The sequence below is a fragment of the Thamnophis elegans genome, chromosome 12, assembly GCF_009769535.1.
Source record: "Thamnophis elegans isolate rThaEle1 chromosome 12, rThaEle1.pri, whole genome shotgun sequence".
In the NCBI taxonomy this organism is placed as follows: domain Eukaryota; kingdom Metazoa; phylum Chordata; class Lepidosauria; order Squamata; family Colubridae; genus Thamnophis; species Thamnophis elegans.
The window spans coordinates 19,029,206-19,042,869 of NC_045552.1; the positions used below are offsets into that span (position 1 = coordinate 19,029,206).

Below are 13,664 nucleotides of genomic sequence, written 5' to 3' on the forward strand. Positions count from 1 at the left end.
GCCACACCCACAGAACTGGTAGTAAAATGTTTTGAATCCCATCACTGCCTCAGAATTTCAATTCTCAGAATTCTCAGTATGGTAATTAATCATTATTATGGAGCCATGACTGGGAAAAATTCAGCAAAAGTTCAAGACCAACTGGTTCTCAAAAGTATTCCTTTGACAAAGACATATTTGGCGATATTCCCTGCTCTGTTTCCCATGGTAAGCCTTGCCACCCCACTCCAAAACAGTACTTTCCCCTTACACTTGAGATCAAGGGAGAGCCTTGGACGCCCAGACCCTTATGAGTTCATACTGTAGATTCTTTGGACCTTGTCTGGGCCCGCTGACAGCTGTAAAGCCATTTAATGACACGGGCGTTTCGCTCAACCACCGAGACGGATGCAGGCAGCTTGTCACTTGGGTCTTCAGCAGACAAGGGCTCCCCATTGAAGGAAAGTCCATCGTGTTCAGAACTAGCTGACCCAATGCAGAAGGAACCAGCTTCCCAGCTGCCTGGTTTGAAGTGTTCAATTCCGAGCACCTCGACCAAATTCCGGTCCAAGCCACAGTAATTAAAGAACCGTTCTTTCTCTGAAAGAGGAAGAGAATAGCTCAGAGTCAGCTCTTTCTTGGCTTCTGTCTGGTAATGGCCTGAGGAAGGAAAGGGCTGGTCAACACTGAGATGAGAATCGGGCTGGGTTTTTTGACTAGACTCAGGCTGACAACCCATGAATCGATCTGATATGTCCACTGAATGTGCAGTCCTTGCGTCCTCCTTCTCTGCAGGTACCCAAACCATGGAGTTCTCTTCTTGGGTCACTTCCAGATGTCCCTCTCCTAAAAGACTCCTTGAAGGAGAACAGTTATGAGGTCCATCTCTCAGTGGGCCCTGAAACAGCCACTTCATTAGGTTGTACCCTTTGCTGTTCTCCTTGTTGATCAGAGAACAGTCACGTTTTTGCCGGTAGATGACAAGCGAGTCAGGCCTGAGTAGGCGCCTGCTACCCCCTCGCCGCGTGATGGGGGACTGAGGAGAAGGGGGCTGCTTCTTGGGTCTGAGGCCATCTTGGTCTGCGGTCAAGCCCTGAGGAAATTCACTCTGCTGGTGGAGGGTTAGGGGTCTCCTGCAGCATGGGGAGGACTGGGGTGTGTGGCTGAGCAGAATTGGCTCTTGACGGCTGTTGATCACTTGCCGAGACTTGACATATTTGGCTTTGTCAGCTTCCAGCCTCTCCACGGCACTCGGCGTCCGCCCACCGCTGCTCATCTCCAGCTGCTTACGCAAGTAGTCAGGCCCTCGTGTGAGCAGGCCCAGAGGGGAAAGTCCATCTCCTGGAGAAAGTGGCCTCATGCTGCATCCACCGTTTCAGATATTGTGCAATTTCCCAAAAACCAGGCCGTTTTTGGTCTGCAATAATTGCATAAACAGATTATGACTAACAGGTTAAAAGAATTGGCAGAATTTTGTCCAACACCATACCCTGGGGGGAAAAAGGTATGTGGCTGTCCTACATGAAGCTTTAGCTACTCATCCACAATTTCTTCTGCAATGCTGGAAACCACTTGCTGACTTGTTTCTGTTTATTGGAATTCAGCCATGCTGCCAATGAAGAGTGAAATCTTTCAGTGTAGGTAGAACACCGTTGGATGCTTGCCACTCCACGATGCTCCTAAAAGCAGAGAAGATTAATGAGATAATGCAGATACAGAATGGCATTTCCTATCATGTTATGATTCTTGCAAGATGAGAATTGCTGGGAAATTCAGACACAATTAATCAGCAGTGATTAATATTTTTATTTTTTTATCCAATGAAGTGAATGTTTGTTCAAGCGCTGACCTACCTTTTGGGAAACTCCAATGTTCCAGCTCAAAATGGATTGGCTGCAACAATGCCAAGTTGTAAAAAGTCTTAAAAGTAAAGGTAAAAGTTCCCCTCGCACATCTGTGCTAGTCATTCCTGATTCATCTCCGTTTCAAAGCCAAAGAGCCAGTGCTGTCTGAAGATGTCTCCGTGGTCATGTGGCTGGCATAACTGACACAATCAACTCAACTTGTTTGATTAGTTCTGTGCAAGCTTGCCTATTATGTAACTCAGCTAATTTGGCCAGGTTAGGCTTTAATATACTATATGCTGAAAATGGATTGTGGGTTGAGTTTCCATAACACAGGAAGCTACCAAAACCTAATCATAATCAAACTCAACATATTATGTAAATGCATCTAGTACATCTTAATAATAATAGGTAAAGGTAAAGGTTCCCCTCACACATATGTCCTAGTCATTCCCGACTCAAGGGGACGGTGCTCATCTCCGTTTCAAAGCCAAAGAGCCAGCGCAGTCTGAAGATGTCTCCGTGGTTATGTGGCCGGCATGACTAAATGCCGAAGGTGCACGGAACGCTGTTACCATCCCACCAAAGGTGGTTCCTATTTTTCTACTTGCATTTTTTACATGCTTTCAAATTGCTAAGTTGGCAGAAGCTGGGACAAATAATGGGAGCTCACTCCGTTACGCAGCACTAGGGATTCGAACTGCTGAACTGCCAACCTTTTCTGATCAACAAGCTCAGCATCTTAGCCACCGAGCCACCGTGTCCTATTCCCACTTTGTTCTATGGTTTTCTGAATGTTCTTGCTTAGGATAATCTTCTTTAACTGCAACTCTTGTGATGAATTGGATTTGTTAAGTTCCATAATTCCTGACCAGCATGAATAAATGATAAGGGGATTTCAGCTAAACACAAGATAGAACTCTTGATAGTGTCCAAGATTCAGTAGCAAACAGGCTGTCTTAGAAAACAGCATTTCCTTTCATCAGATGTTTTTAAGCAAAGCCTGATGACTATGCATTATGTTCTGTAACTGTGAGTTTTCTGTGTCAGCAGGATTGGGTTTTTCAAGCAGTGGCCACCCTCACCATGTCTTAGCATATGGGGGAAACTTATTCCAAAAAGTAAGCAGGTCTGGACAAAAATTAAATCTGATTTCCTTTAACATAAGTTACATTGGATGACATACATTTAGCCAGTTTTGGTGCAATTCCTCATTCTAATCCCATCTCAGCTGACTTTGTGCCAGCCCTTCTTTCTCAGGCCTAAGAAGAAGGCAAGGGCAAATCACTTCCAAAAATCCTGCCAAGTAAAGTGAAAGGACTTGTCTTGTCATGAGAAGTCAAAACTGACTTGAACATAGCAATAGCACTTAGATTTATATACTGCTTCACAGTGCTTTACAGCCCTCTTTAATATATAGCAGTAGACTTATATACCGCTTCATAGGCCTTTCAGGCCTCTCTAAGCGGTTTACAGAGAGTCAGCATATTGCCCCCAACAATCTGGGTCCTCATTTTACCCACCTCGGAAGGATGGAAGGCTGAGTCAACCCTGAGCCGGTGAGATTTGAACCGCTGACCTGCTGATCTAGCAGTAGCCTGCAGTGCTGCATTTAACCACTGTGCCACCTTGGCTCTTGATTGATTGAATGAATTTTTCCCCTTCTGCTACACTAAATATAATCAATTGGTAACAAGAATTGAAGGGCAGAAATCCATTCAAGACAGGATATTTCGAAACTGCTTGCAGCAAAGTTGGACAGCTAACAAAAAGCACAGTGATAGGATTAGAAGCAGCCCCTCACCCACAACCCAACACAGGATCAAAGTCATTAGGAATTCCCCAACACCCTTTCAGAATACAAGTCCCTTCATTGCATGACCTCCAGAGCAGTGCAAACTGGGAGCTCAGATAAACAATAAGCGAGAGGTTGACCAAATTAGCTCAGAGAAGCACCTCGGCTTTGCATGTCCTCTTCTGGCCTATATAGCCAGCTATGACCCCTACATGACCCCATAGGAACCTGACAACAGCCAATAGAATATTAAAGGACATGTTCTTGCACAGGAACAGGAAGCTCAAATACAAAGCCCAAAGAAGGTATAAAAACCCACCCACTCTCAACTCCATTTTGTCAGCTGCCCAGAATCACATTCTTCTGCTTCATCAATAAAGGGAACATCTCTGTAAGGGCTCCTCTCCTAACTTAAGAAAGTGAAGACTCTTGAAACGGAGTATTTCAAAAGGAACCTTTTATTAAGTAGAATGGCAGCCACTGAATTCAAAGCAACATCTGAATCCTCTTAGGCAATGCAAGCAGAATTAAAGCAGTAGAGACCCCTCCCATTAGTTAGAATGCAGATTTTAGCCAATACACAAGTGTGAAGATGTTTCCTTTAACAACTGCCCTGAGAGCCGAATGAACATATATTCCCATGGCTATCTTCCATTATTAGACATTAAAGTGAAACGTCCCACATGGTCATCATAAACATTCCCCCAAAAGGTGAGGGGATCTCAAGGCACTTTGGTGCCAGGAAACCAGTTGTAAAAAATCAGTTGTCACAGGCACTGCTATTAAATCGACTCCAAGGCCCCCCTCCTCCCAAATGAATGGCAGTATCACTTTGATCTCTTTCCAATCAGTCTCCAGCCTCCATTTTATTTCCAGTGCTTTCCTCCCGATTGGAACTGAACCAGATGGATATTTCTTCCAACCATCTAAAAAGAGACCATGCCCACTTCCCCCCACCCCCCGATTAAAATCCAAGCATCCTGTTCTAAAACATCGCCAACATTTCTGGGCATTGTTTTATGAAGAGGAAGCGAGCATGGTGGTCCACCTCAGGCCAACCCTCCTTTAGGAACTGAGATTTTGCTTCAAATGGCATGAAACAGAAAGGAAGTCCATAACACCCAGTCTGGCTTTTCTAACCTCTCACTGTCTCCATCTTCCTGCCTTAAACTTGGCTACTTTCATACAACTGGTTGCCCAGAGCAGGGTTAGAAGAGCTTTTGTGCTCATTTTTTTGCTTGTGGGGTTTGCTTTGTTCTGGGAATGGCTGAGCCTACAAAGATAAGGCTGCTAGTTCCTCTATTTTTTCCTGCTTGGCTTCCTCTTGAAACCACTGTATGAAACTGTGAGACTCATTTGATAGCCTGCCTAGCAAGCTTCTTCTTCTTCTTCTTCTTCTTCTTCATCTTCTTCTTCTTCTTCTTCTTCTTCTTCTTCTTCTTCTTCCTCCCCCTCCCCCCCCTCCTCCTCCTCCTCCTCCTCCTCCTCCTGAAATGAATCTTTCTGGAGCATCTTTTAGCCCCACAGGGCATTTTAAACATGCTGGAATAAGCATGAAAAAGACTGGCGTTTTAATGTTGGAGCATAAAAATTAAATCTTTCCCTTCCAAGATGGCTGCACGCATAGATGCTACAGCTTTGAGCTCGGTGGAGTGTGTAGGCAACAACTAGCCTATGACCAGTGTTGGGTTCTGGATCCCGGTGCAACCGGTACGGTGCAATGGGGCTGGGCATCCACCACATGAATGCGCACAGCGTGCGCATGAGTACTTACTATCCGCGATGCTCTAGCTGTTCGGCGGAGCATCGCATAGGTGCCGTATGCTTCATGCATGTGTGCGGAACCCCCAAAAACCTCAAATACTGGTAAGGAGGGCTGGTGGGCCCTCCGGAGCACCATACCGGAACAGTACCTGGTGCTCCTGGCAGGCACCAGTACACCCGTACAAGGGGTGTACCAGTCGTAACCCACCACTCACCACTGTCTATGACCTTTTTCTATCGGTCCACAATAGAAAGTGTCCTCACATACTGCATTACAGTATGGTACACTCTGGTTTAACTGTTAACTGACAGGAAGGCGCTACAGAGAGTGATCAATTTGGCACAAGAAACCATTGGTTGCCCTCTAACACCACTGGGTGACATCACCAGGTCTCGCTCCTTTAGCAGGTAAGGAAGCTATTCAGGGATGATTGACATCCTGGTCAGTGTCTCTTCGCACTTCTACCATCGAGCCGAAGACATTAAAGCATAGACAGCCGAACAAATAGGTTTAAAAATAGCTTCTATCCTTGGGGTGTCAGACTCTTAAACACAACCACAATCACTCCACACACACACACACACATACAAACATATGACTAGTTTTTCTTTTTCTTCCCCCGCTAATGACTTGCATAGGGATTATTCTTTATACTATTTATGTTGTTTGTATTTTTTGTCATGGATTGCACCAGTGAGGTTAAAACCAATTTCGTTGTATACATGATGTACAATGACAATAAAGGCTATACTACTTATCTAGGGCCAAGACTTTGGCTGACTCTAAGTGATGTCGCCTGACTAAGTGAAGTTTGCCAGGAATTGTATGGAATAACTTGGTGGGTTAGTCACTGAAGGGAGCCACAGAAATGACCTTAGAGAAAGAATTCGGAAATTGTTCCAACAGCAGAAGGTGCTAAAATATGCTTTGAGGCAAGGAAACTATTAGGAAGAGACTTAGGCTAGCCCCTCCTTTAATCCCTGGGGTATAAGATGGGAAATCACGGTCAGGCTTATAAAATACTGTTATAGTGCAACATCTTTTCTTAATAGAAGATAGTACTAATCATTTTGAGGACTCTGTTGATTTGGCCAACCTTGAAGGGCTGACAGTCATCTGCCCTTCAATTCTTGTAGCATCTCTCATTCTTGGCAATGCTTGACTGAGGCTGTTGAGAGTTTGAGTTTATGAACAGCTGGAGAGACTATCCTGGGAAAGATCTTGGAGAAGTCTGGGAGGGTCCAGAATGGATGGAAATGGTAGATCACTGATGAGATCTGAGTGTGCTAGAATCCAGCATGACCAATGGAGGAATTCTACCATTCGGTTTCAAAGCTGCTTGCGGAAGTGTAGCCAGATAGAATTCAGTGAGTTCTGAGATCTGAATCAGGACTCCTTTGTGTATTAACCAATCAGAATGACATGATGGAAATAATCTACCTGGGAATATCCATTCAGGATGTGCCTGTTGAGTTGAGCCGAGCAGAAAGGACTACAGAAATGTCTTCCTGTTCACATTTAGTGTTTCCTGGCCCTACGGTTTTTCCACAAGAGTAGGATTTTGATGCACTCTTTTGTTCTTGATATACCTCTGACTACACCTATATATCCCACCCTTGGCTAGTGGTAGGAATCTTGCAGTAACATAAATAGAGAAATCCATAGACCAAATTGAGTAACAAAGAATGGAGGCCTTTGAACTCTGGGGCTGGAGAAGACTCCTCCTCCTCCCTTGGACTGCAAGGTGATCAAACTGGTCAGTCCTAGAGGAGATCAACCCTGACTGTTCTTTAGAAGGCCAGATCCTGAAGAGGAAGCTCAAATACTTTGGCCACCTAATGAGAAGGAAGGACTGGAGAAAAGCCTAAAGCTGGGAACGATGGAGGGCAAAAGAAGAAGGGGACGACAAAGAATGAGGTGGCTGGATGGAGCCACTGAAGCAGTAGGCAAGAGCTTAAATGAACTCCAGAAGATGGTAGAGGATAGGTGGGCCTGGAGAAACATTGTCCATGGGGTTATGATGGGTCGGACATGACTTCACAACTAACAACAAATTCTCCAGTCTGAAGTCTTGCAGAAGTCTCAGAACTATAGCTCCAAGAATTACAGGTCCCTCTTTTTAAATTCTCTTTGTACCTTGTTTGTTGTATTCCCTTCTTGTTTACCCCCCCCCCCCACCTTGGGTTTATTAGCCGCCCTGAGTCCCTCCGGGAATAGGGCGGCAAATAAATACAATAAACCTTATAACCTTATAACCTCTGTTGGGAATCCTGTGAATTGTAATCCTAGCTCATCCGAAGTAGGGGCCTTCAACCTTGGCAACTTTAAGCCTGGCGGACTTCAACTCCCAGAATTCCCCAGCCAGCTTTGCTCCTGATCTGAAGGATATCAGGTTGGAAAAGATAATTGCGCAATGCTGATGCAACTAAGTAAAATTATTGTGGCCTTTGGCTCTTCAGGTTATTCCTAGTTCCCCAGCCATTCATCCTTCCTAATTTTAAAAGGTGAATGAATACCAAGCAAATTACCGTAGGCTGGAATGAAAAATGGCTGAGACTTTGCCTTCCTCTCCAGATATTCTCTAGTTAATCATTCGCAGATACAGGAAGATAGTAGATGGAATTGTTACAGTGATGGGCCATAGGTCCTTTTAAAAAAATGATTTTCAACCACTTCTTCCTATACCTGCCACACTGATCTTCTTTTTAATGGGCTGGCTGCTCCCATACAGAAATTAGAAAAGGGAAAGATGGTACAACTAAAGCATGGCTGATATGTGAGGGAGTGCCATTGAGCTCAACAGGTAGAAGGCAATGATTCTATACCCATTTCTGCCCTTCATTGAGATTGCAGGTGGTTATTTATATACTAGGTAAAGGTTCCCCTCACACATATGTGCTAGTCGTTCCTGGTTCCAGGGACCGGTGCTCATCCATGTTTCAAAGCCGAAGAGCCAGCGCTGTCTGAAGGCAACTCCGTGGTCATGCAGCCGGCATGACTAAATGCTGAAGGCGCACGGAACGCTGTTACCTTCCCACCAAAGGTGGTTCCTATTTTTCTACTTGCATTTCTAATGTGCTTTTGAACTGCTAGTCTGGCAGAAGCTGGGACAAGTAGCAGGAGCTCACTCCATTGCAGTGCTAGGGATTCGAACTGCCAACCTTTCTGATCGACAAGCTCAGTGTCTTAGCCACTGAGCCACTGCGTCCTTATTTATATACTAAGGGAGAAGCAAATGGTGTTGAAAAGTCCATCTAATATTCCACAGGAGCCAATAGATCCGTAAAATGGATTCACCCCCAACATTTAGCATAACTAACCCAGAACCATTTGGCTTTGGGAAACAGAATAGAATAACAGAGTTGGAAGGGATCTTGGAGGTCTTCTAGTCCAACCCCCTGCTTAGGCAGGAAACCCTATATCAATTCAGACAAATGGTGGTGGTGAAGATGCTGGTCTAGAAACCAGGAGAGTGTGAGTTCTAGTCTTTCCTTAGGCATGAAAGCTGGCTGGGTGACTTTGGGCCAAGCACACTCTCTCAACCCAACCCACTTCACAGGGTTGTTGTTATGGGGAGTATAAGGTGAGGAAGAAGAAGTATTATGTATGTTCACCACCTTGAATTACGTCTATAGTAATAAAAGCCGGATGAAACTCTAATAAAACCCTCCCTGTATAATAGCACTAATAACTGCCCCATTCAGTTATCAGTCTCACTGTATCAGTCTTGATACAGATTGCAGATGCTCTTCTGCCTTTTGGCATACAAACTGCTGCAGGATGGAGAACCTAGTCAGCTGTTTGAGACGCCCAAGTGAAATTTCAGTCATTGCACAACTGTGTTTCTTCACTTGTTCCTAACCAGTCAAGCAGAAGCCATGTGCTGAACCCACTGCCCCCCCTTTGAAAAACAAGAGAGCCATTTTCTGCGTTGTTTGTTCTATATCAACTTTCCTAAGTTCTCTCTCTTCTTTCCCCTTCTGCCTGGGCAGTGGTTGATGGCCATGTCCCCTTTTTTGATCTATTGTGGCCCGCCAGTGGCCAGCAGAGCTGGCAGCAGATTCGCACAATGGGGAGGTTAGGGAGGAACATAGGCCAGTCCTGGAGTCTGGGGAAGGCTCTGATGAGGGCTCTGTGTCGGAGGCAGAGAGGGGGCCAGGCCATATGCCAGTTATCAGCTGCCTTCAGAGTTGGACATCAATGAGGCAGACGAACAGCTGGAGCCTGTTCCCAGTGTGCGCATGCACAGAGTTGCCAGACGAAGGGAACAAGTAAAGAACAGGGGTCGACTTGGGAATAAGGCCACAGGTGGACCACGAATGGCGCCTCCCAGAGGAAATAAAAGAGGAGCGAAAGGGGAGGGGAGTTTGCAGGAGACCATTAGTTCGCTTAATTGGTTCCTGACTCTCCAAGACGCCTTGCCAAGTTTTGCAGATATTGGCCTGGCAGCTCTCCAAGCCAGATAAAAAATTCTAGGTTAGAAATAGGTTGACGGTCCCAAAGCTGTAAATCTTTTCATCTTTTCCTATGTTCCCTAAAGATGAAAGATGACTGAAAACATAACTCCTATGAGGCATTGCTTCACTTTTCCGCTTAAGAAACATAAAAGTCTTCTCATAGCTATTATTCTAATCAAAGAAAGTAATATTTTGTCTCACCTGCAAACCTTCAAATACTTCTGAACGACAATATGGCCAATGGGAACCGAGGTTCACTACAATTATGCAGCAATATTTACAGTCTTATACAGGGAGTGCTTGACTTACAACCACAATAGGGCCCCAAAATTTCTGTTGCTAAGCAGTTAAGTTAAGCATTTTACCACCTTTCTGGCCACAGTTGTTAAGTGAATCACAGGAGCCGTTAAGTTAATAACATGGTGAATATGGCTTCCCCCGTTGACTTTTTTTGTGAGAAGGTCACAAAAGGTGATCGATCACATGACCCCAGGATGCTGCCACTATCATAAATATGAACCAGTTGGCAACTGTTTGCATTTTGATCACATGATCATGGAGATGCTGCAATCATTGTCGGTGTGAAAAACAGTGTGGTTGTAACTTTGAACGGTCACTAAACAAAAGGTTGTAAGTTGAGGACTACCCATACCCCTGTAACAATACATGCATTTATTATTACATATACACCCATACGCAAACACATATCCATACATATATACCTAGTTGCAAACATTTTGCAAACGTTTGCATTAGATAATTATAAAAAATATTGCAACTGTTTACTGTAATAACAGTATAATTTATATTTTGGTCAGGTTGTTGTTGTATTTTGCAATTTGTTTTTTTAAAAACATGAATCTGTTGTTGAGTGATTGCATACATGTTTTCACTTCTATTTGGGCCTCAAGTACTTTTGCAATGTTTTTCTTAAGTCCCCAAAGCATTCAACCTTGTTTGAAGGCAGGATGTCTTAGGTTCAACATTTGCTATTTCTACTTGGAAAACAAGCTCACATGAGTCTCAGAAGCCCCTTCCCCCTCAAAAGAGGTCCTGACGTAGTTGTACAGTCTTCTGGGAACCCAGCTGAGCTCCCAACTTGGCCTGGTCCACAACTAATGATTGACCTGAACAAACATCAAGGAGTTTGTTTCTGGTGCACCAAAAACACCTGAAGCCATTCACTCTGCAAAGTTCTGGAATAACATCATATCTCTAGCGTTATGGACCTAATCAAACATTGCTTGCTGCCAGTTGTGGGGCCCAACCAGAGATTCACCTTTGGGGAATTAGACATGCCCTAGTGAGGTAGTCCTGTCCAAAGAGAGTTTCTATGGTGATCCTAATCGAAAAGGCAGCTTGACTTGCTTGCTCAATCTTTCTTGGAACTTGGCTCACTGACAGCTAAGAGGTAAAGGTAAGGGTTCCCCTCACACATATGTGCTAGTCGTTCCTGACTCTAGTGGGCAGTGCTCATCTCTGTTTCAAAGCCGAAGAGCCAGCGCTGTCCAAAGACATCATGTGGCCGGCGTGACTAAATGCTGAAGGTGCATGGAACGCTGCTACCTTCCCACCAAAGGTGGTTCCTATTTTTTCTATTTGCATTTTTAACGTGCTTTCGAACTGCTAGGTTGGCAGAAGCTGGGACAAGTAACAGGAGCTCACTCTGTTACGCGGCGCTAGGGATTCAAACCGCCAAACTGCTGACCTTTCTGATCGACAAGCTCAGCGCCTTAGCCACTGAGCCACCACATCCCTTTGACAGCTAAAAGGAACCCCATAAAAATACCTCCTCCTCCTCCCAAATTAAATCCATCACTGAGTTCTTATGTTCTTTAGTAGCATATCAAAAAGCCATGGTGACCACGATTTCTTGTGAGACCTGGTCATCTTGCTATCACATAATGTACAGAAGGGCTCCAAAAGAGAGCCATGTCATGACTCCCCTCCCCAGGAAGCCAGCTTTCCCTAAGACCTGTGGATCTGAGGAAGAGGATTTACAAAAACAGGTTACAGAACGAATTTCTACTGAACTTTTGCCTCTTGGATTCACAGCTATAAATAAGCCTGCCTGATGCTCCCAGTCTCCTTCCATCCTGGGCCGCACCCTCCAAATTTGGAGGTTTAAGTACAGACTTCACCAAATGGGATACATATGCCCAGAAGCCAAACACCACATCAGCCACAAGAGAGTCCTCCAAAGGCTTATTTTGAATTGCCACTTGCTCACTACAGGAAACACACCACCACAGTCTCAAGAGTTGGCTCTCAGATAAGAATCTTGTGCCATTTGGGGGGTTATCTACCCCAAACCGATGCCTTTTGGATGTGTGGATTAGTGTCTGCCCCCTTGGCATGATCATTAGGCATGCTGCTTCCCCTTTAGTGGGCTACAGCATCCATCACACTTCACTGTCTCTAAGGATGATGGATATTATCATCCAAAGCAGATGTAAGATGCAAGGTTGTGGACAGTTAGGTTTGGCGGATTTGTTATGACAGAAGTCTACTAAAGCCCTTGAAAAAGCTTATTTTAAAAGATTAGGATCCAGTCTGCCTAAATTTCTGCAGTCAAAATGTTACTTGGGTGAATGACTACATAACATTGTACAAAAATAGCACATAAAGTGGCTTTAAAAAAAGGTAAACACTTCCCCTGCCAGTCAAAGCAAACAACTAAGTATAATCTTTATTGTCACTGTACTTAAATACAACGAAATTGGTTGTATAATTCCCTCAACAGTCAAACTATTCACTCTGTATTACTATTAATCTTCTCATTCCTATCACCCATCTCCTCCCACTTATGACTGTATGACTGTAACTTTGTTCCTTGTATCCTTACAATTGATATTGACATTGATTGTTTCCTGATTGCTTATTTGTATCCTATGACTATCTTTTAGTGTTGTACCTTATGATTTTTGACGAATGTATATTTTCTTTTTATGTACATTGAGAGCATCTGCACCAAAGACAAATTCCTTGTGTATCCAATCACACTTGGCCAATAAAGAATTCTATTTCATTCTATTCTATTCTATTCTATTCTATTCTTCTTTATGTACATTGAGAGCATCTGCACCAAAGACAAATTCCTTGTCTGTCCAATCACACTTGGCCAATAAAGAATTCTATTCTATTCTATTCTATTCTATTCTATTCTATTCTATTCATGTCCAACTCTACCCAGGACCTTTCATTTCTGGGATTAAAACAACTGCTATAGTTTCCACCGGATCCTGGAACAGACAGATTAAGTTCACAAAACACACCAAGATATAAAGCTGCCAGCCACATTTTCACCTATTATGCCATGTAAGCCTAGATGGATACATAGCCAATAAAGGGATTTCTGTCCCCCCACCTCAATTAAGCACCAAAACTCACAGACAGAGCTGCCTAAGATGTACTTTGCTTTTCTCTTTGAACCTGAACTGACTGTTTATCCCACTTTTTCTGAATGTTGGCAACTTTCTAGACATGTGGACCTCAATTCCCAGAATTCCCCATCCTGCATAGCTGGCTGGGAACTCTGGGAGTTGAAGGCCACACATCTTAAAACTGCCAAGGTTGGCTGGTCTACCGTAATTCAAATGAAGTGGAAGAGAGTTCGTAGCCAGTAAGATCATTAGCAAAGCCAAGGGAGGCCAATTAGCTGTTCTCTAATCTGGCAGTCACCCGATATGCTGGTAACCAGGTCTGTTCATGGACTCACCTTCTGCTCTCTTTTAAAAGCATGGCAGCATCTTCAATAACATCCAAGCACCAGAAGATTTTTGAGGCAAGTAAGGGAAATGAATGCCGTTCAGCCAGCCAGCCGG

The 13,664-nt window shown here is 44.2% G+C and overlaps 1 protein-coding gene across 1 annotated transcript; it reads right to left on the minus strand.

Moving 5' to 3' along the window:
• FAM110D (family with sequence similarity 110 member D) lies at positions 1–13,664 on the minus strand. Its single transcript, XM_032227989.1, has 2 exons — positions 13,559–13,664; positions 1–1,658 (listed from the first exon to the last, which is right to left on the minus strand). Exon 2 carries the CDS (start codon positions 1,337–1,339, stop codon positions 296–298), a length of 1,044 nt encoding a protein of 347 aa, XP_032083880.1. The 5' UTR covers positions 1,340–1,658; positions 13,559–13,664; the 3' UTR covers positions 1–295.